This window comes from Argiope bruennichi, chromosome 4, assembly GCF_947563725.1.
Source record: "Argiope bruennichi chromosome 4, qqArgBrue1.1, whole genome shotgun sequence".
Taxonomy (NCBI): domain Eukaryota; kingdom Metazoa; phylum Arthropoda; class Arachnida; order Araneae; family Araneidae; genus Argiope; species Argiope bruennichi.
In genome coordinates, this window is record NC_079154.1 from 101,123,122 (window position 1) to 101,135,231 (window position 12,110).

At 23.5% G+C, this 12,110-nt stretch overlaps 1 protein-coding gene across 2 annotated transcripts in view; it reads left to right on the forward strand.

Annotated features, from left to right (window-relative positions):
* Nucleotides 1–12,110, forward strand: part of LOC129965603 (sodium leak channel NALCN-like) — a 54,444-nt gene that overhangs the window by 12,202 nt on the left and 30,132 nt on the right. For both annotated transcript variants that reach the window (XM_056079642.1, XM_056079643.1), the window contains exons 10-21: nt 1,480–1,701; nt 2,868–3,035; nt 3,141–3,200; nt 3,603–3,734; nt 4,450–4,587; nt 6,016–6,090; nt 6,682–6,813; nt 7,758–7,951; nt 8,273–8,380; nt 9,218–9,379; nt 11,236–11,415; nt 11,917–12,037. In XM_056079642.1, coding sequence (XP_055935617.1) covers nt 1,480–1,701; nt 2,868–3,035; nt 3,141–3,200; nt 3,603–3,734; nt 4,450–4,587; nt 6,016–6,090; nt 6,682–6,813; nt 7,758–7,951; nt 8,273–8,380; nt 9,218–9,379; nt 11,236–11,415; nt 11,917–12,037 — 1,692 coding nt within the window. The remainder of the gene's footprint in view (nt 1–1,479; nt 1,702–2,867; nt 3,036–3,140; nt 3,201–3,602; nt 3,735–4,449; nt 4,588–6,015; nt 6,091–6,681; nt 6,814–7,757; nt 7,952–8,272; nt 8,381–9,217; nt 9,380–11,235; nt 11,416–11,916; nt 12,038–12,110) is intronic.

Genomic DNA, 12,110 nt, shown 5'->3' on the forward strand with positions numbered 1-12,110 from the left:
TAAAGCAGCTAAATGTATTGCAGTTTTGCTGACTTTATAGTGGTAATTTTATTAACTTATGTGGTAGATTATATATTAGATCAAGAATTCTCAAGATGTTAAAATTTTGTACTTCATAAATAAGTATAAAAAATAACATAAAAACATTTTCTTTGAGCACTTTTTGTTTCATAATACCATAAAAGCATTTTCTAATTAAACTTCTTAAATGGTGTGTTTATAGTCAAAGAATAAAAACATTTTACGATTATATTATCCATTTGTAACACAATGCCATAATAATCCATAATAAAATATCATATTTGGTATCATAATGATATCTATATATATAATTAGATATCATCATGATACCATATATGATTAGATATATATCATGAAGTCTAGAGTAAAGAATCTGGTTCCTCTAGGCAAAGAAAAATTTCTATTTCTTATATTCTTATCGTCTAGAAATCCCTCCAAAATTTTCATTAATTGAAAGGGTGTTTTTTTAAGGGGGTATTTATTTACACCATGCAATCAATATTGGAAGTATACTCTAAAATAATTAAAAAATATGTATATAATGATAAAAATAAGATATATATATTTGCTTTTTTCTTTTTTTAAAGATATAACACATATATCGCATCTTTTATTTTTTTCAGATTTTCATTTATAATTGAATTAAGTTTATCAAGAGCCCTATAAATTTTTGAAATTATAGGGCTTTAATTAATTTTGATTAATTAAATTTTGACAAATTAATAATTAATATTTAATTTATTACTGAAAAGATAAATTTTTTCCAGACTTTTAGACTAGAATAAGCAACACCAGTAATCAATAATATTTCTGGTAATCAAATGATACACATAAAAACAAAATGTAATCTGTGTATTTTTGCTTTATTAACCTTAAATTCTATACTTTCTCATGTCCAATATGCTTGGGTCAAGATTGACATTATCTTTTAAAAAATTGATATTATAATTTTTTTTAATACAAAAATGTTTGTTTAAAAGTATATATAAAATATTTTTGGACAAATTTTTTTGACAATGCCCAAACACTTTCGCTGTTGTATTTTAAATGAACTTTTTATGATATAATTAAGATTACAAAAAGTTAACGTAATCATAAGAACTGGTACAATTGAAATTTTTTCTTTCACTTAAGTAGTTTCACGCATAAAACATATTTTGTGAAATATTAAATTCTTTTAACAAAAAATAAATAAAGTAATCAACATTTATCCAAAATTTTGAAAAAAATTATTTTGGATATGTAGTGTAGGTCTTCATGTAAAATTTGGTATTTTAATGGGTATTTCTGTAATTCACCAAGAGATGAAAACTTATAGCTATCTTTTGTTTGAGGTATAATGTATGGGTCAAATACTGACTAAAACTGTTATGGTTTCATTTTTTACTGTTTGTGTGCATAAATATTGTATTTTTTAAATGTTTTTTTTAAATTTAAAACAAAAGTTTTTTTTTTTAGGTATTAAAAGGTGATGATTCTGGCTGGAAACTTATTACTGTGGATGAAAACAAAGGTAGAGGTAAAGCTCCTCACTGTCTACAAGTTTTTCTTCAATCTGCTGTCTTCCAAGTAATTGTTATGATGGTGAATGTGGCAAATGCCATTGTAGCAGCTAGTATAAAATTTGAGCATGATGGAAGACCTCGGGAAGAATTTTATAAACATTACTATTTAGCTGAAGTGAGTTTTGTATTTTTATAGATTATTCTAATCTTTCAAGCATCAATAGTTTTATTTCTAGAGACATACATTATGATAAAGAAATCATAATTACATATCTTGTCTTTAAAAAATTATTATTTAGACATCATAATGATTGCAGCAATTTTGTCCCCAAGGAAAGTGCATCTAATTGTAGATCGATGAGAGTTTGCAATAAAAGTTCCTGTGATGATAAGTGAATGAAAAATTTATCAGTTTCTGAAATAAGGAGAAATTATTTTGTAACTCCAATTCTGAATATTGGAAGAATTCATTTTTGATTAAATAGATTAAAAATAGTGATTTATAAATAGATCAATAATAAAAATTTTCTTTTGAAATAATTTATACTATAAAAGTCTATCCATTTTTATTATTAGTTACCCTTTTTATCTACCCTTCTCTTAGAAAAAGAAAAGAAACAGGAAATTTTTGGATATTTTAGAAATTTTTTCAGTGCTCTATGGTGAACCATATAACAATCAGTCATGACCAATTTGTAACATTGCAGTTTTAGTATAGTAATTTAAAAAATAAAATATTTATATAAATATGTCATACAATTTAACAAATAAAAATCTAATTTTCTTTAAAGTGCTAGATACTTAATGAACACCATGTTCTAATTATTACTGGCTTCAAGAAAAGTCAGTTAATCTGTGTTTCTTAAAACGTAATTATTTCTATGAAAGAATCTCCTTTTGAGCAAATTTGAAATTTATTAAATGTTTTTATGTCTCTAATAGTTTTATTTAGGAATGCAACATATAAATCAGTGAATTTTTTTTAAATTTTCAATATTTATTATAATTTGATAATCTTCGATCATTAATAAATATGTATGCAAGACCATATATATATATATATATATATGTCTTACATTTTTGTGTTTTTTCCCTTATTGGCTAAATCCAAAAGATAATTTAATTTTTGGCAAACTTGTTTTAATTCTTGTTCATCTTAAAATGTAAGCTTTGATAATACAATATTCATCATTATTTCTATAAAAAGGATCATTACTATAGTGATATCTTCATTGTTTGCTATTTATTTATTATGAAAATATCTTTTTTGTCATGAAAAATTTGTTCTGTTATTATAAATTTTTTTTATATATTTGTTTCATTAATGCTTTTTATATACAGGTTGGTTTTACCATATTTTTTGATCTTGAAGTATTGTTCAAGATATGGTGTCTTGGATTTCATGGTTATTATAGAAGATCGCTTCATAAGTTCGAATTACTGTTAGCTATAGGAACTACTTTACACATCATTCCTGATCTATATATGCGTGAATTGTCTTCCTTTCAAGTAAAACATATATTTAACATATTATTTAAATTTTACTGTATTTTAAACCTTGAAATTCATATAATTTTCATTTTGTTTCTTATTGATTCTCTTTTTTCATTCTAGGTTTTAAGAATAGTTAGGTTAATAAAAGCATCTCCTGTACTAGAAGATTTTGTTTATAAAGTAAGCAGCTCTTTTTAGAATTTTAATGTACAAGCCTGGTATTAGTTTTAAATTTAAATTACCTTCACATAAAATAGTTCACAATTATCTTTCATAAATATTAATTTATTTTTAATGTGTTTTAATTTATTGTAACTTATAGATAAATAATTTGTTTAAATTTGACGATTTTCTGAATTTTTATGACACTTATCTCAAATAATGAAGATATTTTATTAAATAATATTAAAGCAATGAATAAAAGCATTCAGAACGTAATTTACCAAAATTTTCCATTTCTTGATGTTACATGCAGAAAAGTTAAAATATCAATTTAAAATGCTTTTAAGTGATTATGATCTAATATATTTGATGTTAATTTTATTTATTAATATCTAATGCATATTTTCATTTAATTTGTAGATATTTGGCCCCGGAAAAAAATTGGGTAGTCTTATAATATTCACCATGTGTTTACTTGTAATTACTTCCAGTATCAGTATGCAGCTATTTTGCTCTCTTGGTGATTTTAATAAATTTGAAGCTTTTCCTGAAGTAAGCAAAGAATCTATGCCTAATAATTCTATTGGTATTTGTTTAAAAACATTATTTTGAAAATTTTTATTTTATTCTTTTATTTAATTTACTTGAATTCATTATTCAACTAATCTTGTTAAATTTAAATTCATGATTATGTCTGTGCATTTTATTGCATGCAGTTTTGTTAATACAGAACTATAAAGGATAGAAATAAAAGATTAGATTAAAAAAATAATAAGCTTTATAAATAATAAGACTTAAAAATTTCTGTATTGGAAATTTTTTAAATGGAATTTTGGCATATTAATATTAAATATTAGTATTAGTTGATTTTAGTATTTTGATAAATATATGTACATTTTCATTATTTTGATTTATTTAATCCATTAAATAGAAACTATAAATTTATAATTATTATTTAAAAATTAATTTTATGAATTTGAAATTTAAATAACTTTAGAGAAAAGGAGTGTTGATATTTTATAATTTCTACTAAAAGTTCCGAAATTTCAAATTCCTTATATGGGTATATATGAATTATTTATTATACCTGATTTTGCATTAAGCCCCTATTAACACTTAATGGTCGTAAGTCACCTCTCACATAATAATTTATGTTCTGTATAAAAAAAAATCTTTCATCTGATAAGGGTTAAAAAAACCTTTTGATTTATACTGTTATGTTAAGGAACTAAATGTTTTGATTTTAATATCAAGAAATGTTTTTTAGGCATTTATGTCAATGTTTCAAATTCTTACTCAAGAAGGTTGGGGAGAAGTAATGAATGAAACAATGCTGAGAACGAGTAGAACAATTGGACCTCTTGTTGCCATATATTTTATATTGTATCATTTGTTTGTGACTCTGGTATGTGTATTTATATCTTTACAGATAACTTACTTTATTGTTTCAATCAACTTCATTTGTCCAAGAATATATTTGTAATAATTATTTCCCTTCAAGAAAACTGCATTTAATTAAAATTTTATCTATCTTTTTTTACTATAAGATAATGGTTTTTAAATTATCTGTGTACTCTAGAAAGATTTGGCTTTCACAGAGGAACTATAAGATACTATATAAGAATTTAAAGTTTAGATGTTTATAATTTCATTTGCTACTTCTTATTTAATCAACACTTTTTAGGGGAGGCATTTGCTGTAAAAAAAATATTTCCTAATTATTAATGTAGGAAAAAAATGTTTTACTTATTTCTGTGATTTAAGAAAATATATAGAATTATTCATATCACTAATTATTATTTGTATTGGAATTTGTTCAATAAATTTTTATATCATTGAGATTTTTATTTACCTTTTACAAAAATTGACTACTTTGCACAATTTGCTTGCTGAGTTTTACATAGGTTTTTTTTAATAATCAAAAAATTTGAGAACCACTCCTGAAATGTAGCATATTCTATACATATTAATTTTTTGTACCTTATTCAGTCTTTTTAATTAATCTTTTATAAGGCCTTAATCTGTAAAAAATGTTTCACATTTTCCTGAGAAATTATCAATTTGTTTATTCAAAAATGCTTTTTGTGTCTCATATGTAAATCTCCATTTTAAAATAACATGTCAAAAAATTTATCAATTTCATATATAAAATTATTTAGAATAAGTGAATCCATAAATTTCATTTATTCTAATTAAAAATCAAACCTTTCCAAAACAATATTTTTCCCTCAATATTTATTTATACAATGAGATTTAAATATGAAGGAAATTTATGGCATTTTAATATTAAATTATGCAAAAGTTTAAATAGATTTTTTTAACTTGCCATTTTTGTAATTATATAATATACTGTTAAAATTTTTGGAACAGTATGAAGTTAGAAATCATTGATCATTTTTAAGAATACATCAGCATTTAAAAGAGCCTGAAATGTATTTAATTTTTTTGAAGAATTTAACTATATATCTATTTAGTAATTTTGTAATTGAGTTAGGTAATGTTAAAAATAACTCTGCAAAAAGGAAAAGAAAAAAAAAAACAATCTTAGATTGATATGAAGGTAAATATCATAAACAATGAATAGGGTTTCAGATTAATAAGTATTATTATTCATTACTGGGAATATATTTCTGATTTATTGATTCTTATTCTCCATTTTTCTTTTGGTGTGCTTATTTCTATTTATGTGTTGAACTGTTCAAAAAAAATATTTTTTTTTTCAAAAAATTACAGTTTGTTTTTTAAAGTTTCCTTAATTAATGAAATATTCAAATTCAAATTTCTTGTTTCATGTTATCATTTTTTGCATTGATATTCTTGTTTTTCAATATAGATTGTGCTGAGTTTGTTTGTAGCTGTAATCCTTGATAATTTAGAGTTGGATGAAGATATTAAAAAAGTGAAGCAGGTAAAGTTGTTACTTCATGTTATGTCAGTTATATAAATGTTTAAGTAGATTTATAATCTTATATTCTAATATTTATGTGAAACTTCTTTTAATGCATTAAAAAGAAAATTATTTTTGCTGATTCATTTAAATTTATTAACTTGTCTTATAAGCATTAGAATATATTTTTATATTTCTAAATCACATGTATGGATGGTTAGTAATTTCTTTTTTGTCTAAATTTTTTAAAAATTAATGCATCTTTGAAACATTTTTTTAAATAAAAGCAATTTTCCTTATTTTATTAGCAGTTATTGGTTTCATTTAAAATATTTACATATAAGGTTATTAAAATTACAAAATTTTTCTATTAAAATTCATGTTTCTATGCAAGATTAAATGCATTTAGAAATTAAATATAATAGATGTGTTATAAGGAGAGAAAAAGAAATTCAAAGATGTGTTGTAGATCTTTTTCTTATAAAATTCAAAATTAGACAGAAACTATAGAAAATACTCTGTCCAGTTTAAATTTTGTTTGGAATATTCTTTTCTAAATGAATTTTTCATTAAATAACTATTCAAAATCATGCAATTTTTTTTTCATTTTAGTTGAAAGCCAGAGAACAAAGTGCAGGAATCAAAGAAGGATTACCTCTTAGATTGTTATTATTTGAACGTTTTCCCGACAGTCCCCAAATGAGTCGATTGAATAAAGTTCCTTCAGAATTTATTGTGCCAAAAGTAAGTTTCATATGACTGTATAAATGATGTATATTGAAACTTATACTAAGACTATAAATAACTTAAATATTTTGTGCTGTTAAACAGAATTTAAAACTTGAAAAGGATGAAAAAGATTCTTTTTTTAAACCAGACTTTTTCAACTAATCTGGTTGGGAAATTGTTTTCACTTATTTGATTATTCTTTATTGCATAGACATAACTCATTATGCATTTATTTTTATTGCAAATTAAATGTTTAAATATGATGTTTTAATAAAAAAAATTGGAAATTTAATTTAATTTTTTTTAATACATTTTCCTGAAAATAAAGTAAGCAATAGTTGAATGTTGTCTAATTTCTTTTCAGCATCCTCAAAATTTTGAAAATTGATGCTATTTATTTCAATAGACTTACTTCTTCATTTAAACGTCATTTTTTAAGTTAGAAAAAAAAGTTTAATATATTTTTAATGATTTTTAACTTTTTATGTAAAATAGTATTCATTTATATTATATATTAGTATCAATATGATATCTTGTAATTTATTAATTCTAACAATATTTTGATTCCTCATTATGAAATTCTCTTTAATATTAAATAATAATCTATACTATTGCCATTTTTTATTTTAATTGATCATCAGAATAGGTATAATATTATTTAGTTTTTTTTAAAGCTAAAAGACTTATATGCTACATTTTATTTTTAAATTTATTTAATCTTAATGTCATGTTTTAGGTATATATTTAAGCTAAAAATTGTATATATATAAACATATATTTACAGTAAAATATATATTTAAACTAAATATATATTTAAATTAAAGATTTTTTTGAAGTCTGCTGACTTTGTCTCTACTTATCTTTTCTTTCAATCTGACTTTGTCTAGATTGTTTTTTTTTAAATAATTGCTTTTTATATTCAAACTCTTTTGGCATTGTCTTTCCTTAACTTATTATAGGTGAGGGAAAGTTTCATGCGTCAGTTTGTAGAAGATCAAGCTGAAGAATCGCCTACTATGAAGAAATTAAGTGAAAATGAAGATAACTTGGTAACTTTTCGAAAAACTAGACCATTGAAATTAATGGCATCTCCATGTAAAGTTAGGAACACTACTAACATATTAAGAAAAGCCAGTGTTACTAATATAGTCATGTAAGTTTATTACATTTATCAAATTACTTTCTATTGTGCTTATAAATATTTTATTATGTCTCAAAATCATTAAAAGTTGATAATCTTTTTATTATTTTTTTTTTTCTGTTTTATGAGCATGGAATTTTTATTTTAAAGAAAGGCATTTAAGCTTTCGATTTGCAGTCATAAATTAAATGTTTGAATAAATCAGCTTTACAATATTTTTAAATTTGACTCTGATTCTTTCATGGGAGGCTTTTCTGTTGTGTATCTATTTTCTGTTTTTTTTTTTTTTTTAAGTATTTTTATTTCTATATATTATAATTTTTTCCAATATAGTGACTCTAATAACCAACGATTGCTTGTTGGAGATTCTGGTCAAATTCCAGTTCTTGGCAAAGGCCCAAAACAAACACAAAGTCAGAAAACAATTCGCTTGGATCGAAGGTAAGACTATATCTGGAGAATATCGAGCTTTTTGAATTAATAATTCATTTATATATGCATAAAATTATCCCCTGACAAATTAATTACACATTAATTAGAAAGTAATTAATAAATATTTAGTTCAGAATTTCTTTGCCATGGTAGATGATTGAATTAATACCAATCTAAAAAGTCAAATAGTTTTAATTGCTTTGAATAAATACAGTTATGAAATTTTTCTGAATCTAAACATAACCTGATCTTAGAATAAAAATTTGATGGTTTAAAAATCTCCGATTTCTGGTATGAAGGAAGACAGTAATAAAATGCAATGAACAATACAGAATGAAACTATAGTTGGGTGAGAAGATAAAATGTACTGAATTTCATAGAATAATTAAGATGATGACTTCTATAAGACGAATTTAATTATTTTGTGAATTAATAGTAGTTAATTGTTCTTTCCATTCTCTATTTTTTTTGTACTCTTTTCTTGATCAAAATGCATTGGAGCAGTAAATGCATTTTTTTTTTCCATTATTATGCTTAAATTTTGAATTTCTTGATAATTCAAAACAAACAACTAACAGTTTTAACAAATTGAATAAATTTGTTAAAACTCAAAATATTTGAAAATATCTTTATTAAATTCTTTCTTAAATAAGACTATTCTAATAAGTCTAGCATTTCTTCATAAATGTCGTTAGTATTGGATTTTTTTATTATTATAAAGAATATTATATTTTATACATAATAATTGTATTTTATTCACTTGTATCACATGTATACATTTGTTATGTTGCTATGTCTGTATAAATTATTGCATACATGTTTAAACATATTTTATGAATGTTATAGGAGTATGAGACGATCTATGCGAGGCTCAATAAAAATCAAGCAAACATATGATCATTTGCGAGAAAATGGTGAGGGAACTCTGAATCCCACTGCTTCTCGAAGTCCGCATGATTTTGATATCAAGTTATTACAACAAAAGAGACAACAAGCAGAGATGAAGAGGTTATTTATTTTTCATTTGAATATTAATTTGTAGTAGCTTGTATATGTGATACTTTATTTAAAATTTATGCTCATTAATTTGCTTATTTGAATCTTTTTGAAAAATAATATACTTAATTAATTTTTTATAAATTTAAACATTTATTGAAGATGTTTAGTTGAAATAAAATAATTTCAAACATTCTTCCTTTTAGATTAAAATTTAAATGTATATTAATTTAAATTTGTAATAGTTAAGAAATGTTAGTCAGATACCTATGTATGAAAGAAAGGGATTTTTATTCATTCTGGGTTGGGTCAATTTTAGATGGAAGCTTTAATGATTTCAGCCATTCTATCACCTATAATGTTGAAGTTCTCAGACTTTTAAAATTTTGTATAGCTTAAACAAAAATCAGAAGTCCTAAAGGCATTTTTAAATAATATATGTATATATATATTACTCCTGAATGAAGAATTTATAATCTAAGAACAAAACATTTTAAATTTATTTAATTATGTTCAGAAATCAAATGTTACATTACAATAAGATTTAAATATGCTACTTATTGCTATAAATAATGGGCAATAAAACATCAGAGCAAATGTTGAGATTTATTATTGACAAGGATTGATATAACCAATAATTCTATTTCCTTATTATCAATTTTAATATGACAAGCTTTATCATCATTTGTTCCAAGCATAGACTAGATTCTAATTGCTGCAATATCCTACATTATTTTTAATTAGTATCCAAGGCTGAAAATTCAGTTCTGCGAAGATTTAACTTGTTGAGAGGTATTAAAAATGTAATAACTTTCTCCGAATTATGCTTGACTGCTTTTGTGCATTTTGTACATACAAATAAACTGGTCCTGATTCTATATATTTTTATTGAAAAGAAAAAATTGCCTGAAAGGAATTTGATTCTTCAGGCCTGAATAAAGCATCTCATTCTCTCCTTTTCCCCATAGCTTCAGAAGATGCTATCTTCAACTTAAATGCCTACAACTATGACATTTAAATATTTAGGACAATATTTATTAAGCAATATTAAAACACATTTTCACTGAAAAGTTTTATTGCTGTAATATATTTGCTGTATAAGATATTAAACTTTAACAGTGATTGATAAAAAAAAAACTCCATTTTAAAAGTTCAAGCATTTATGTGAAATTTTAAATCTACAATCATTTTCTTGTTCATTAGAAGTTTGATTTTGTATAGTAAAATTTGGAAAACTTTGAGGATATTTTGACAAAGTCATAACAAAGAACATTCTCCCTCAGTGAAGTCTCTTTGTTTGCATTCCTTAATGCAATAAATTCAAAGGAATGGATTCTAAGAAATGTTATTTCCTCCTTATAAGTTGCTGTAGGATCTCTTATCTATAACGGGGGGAATAAGGAAAGCTCACAAATGTAATAGAATTAAACAATATGAATAAAAAAAGACAACATGCCCATATAACCTACAGGCAAAAAGTTCAGTAGTTAATTTAATAATGTGTTAGTTTCTTATTGTATAAAAATATTAACTTTTGAAGTAATAACAAAGAGTTGGAATTTTAATATATATTTAAATGGGAAAATTGTTATATCTCAATTTCATTTCAAATTTTTCCAAATTTTTAAGTAAAATTATGAGATTTTTTTTGTGATGATTAAAACTGAAATAATTATGTAATACTTTACTGTGGTTGAAATTTCCCGTTGAACTTATATAATCTTATACAAAATGCATTATACGATCTTATAAGTTGTGTTCTAATGTTATTTAAAATAATTTAATGATTAATTTCATTAATACGAAAGTTTTTGTATGTATATCTTCTGAAATTATAGAAATGTTTATTTGCTTAATTATTTATGCAGAAACCAAAGAGAAGAAGATCTGAGAGAGAATCATCCATATTTTGATACTCCTCTGTTCATGGTGGCAAGAGAAAGTCGCTTTCGAAAATTTTGCCAAACTATTGTATGGGCTCGTTATGATCCTCATATTAGAGATCCAGTGACAGGGAAAGAACGAAAAATCAAATATAAAACATTTCAGTAAGTATTTATTTGTAGTTTTCACATTTTTGACTTCTATGTATTTTATGTTTGTAAAAGATGCCATTGGAATTAGTAAGTTTAAATAGAAATTTGTTTGAAAAGCTGTATTTCTTTAAAGTCATTATTGCGAATGTTTTTAATCTTATACCAAATATGTAGAAACTATATTTTAAATTATCTAAAGCTTCAAGAAATGATTATTTCAAAAAAAAAATCTAACTAAAATTTTCTGTTCAGTATATTTTATTCACCATTACTGTTTCAGTTTTATGCACTTAAAAATTCTCAATACATTCTATTAAACCTATTTGAATGAAATATAATTTCACAGTAAAAGTTCTTTAATTTTATATCAATTGTAGATTTTATATTTTTGAAATCTTTATAAATATTTTTCCTTTGCTGCTCATTGGTTTAGTGAAACTTCAAGTGATGCAGAAGTATTTATGTATTTTGCTGAAGTTGCTATTAATATTAAAATGTATTATTTTCTTTTAGTAATTTGCTAGGTCTTGTGACTTATTTGGACTGGTTTATGATTTGGATTACAACGCTGTGTTGCATTTCGATGATGTTCGAGACGCCTCAAAAAAGAGTTATGAATACGGCTTTGTTGCAGGTAAATTTACTATTTTCCACAAAATAATAATGCTATGTAATTATATTCTAAGTTCTTCTACATCAACCCTTTA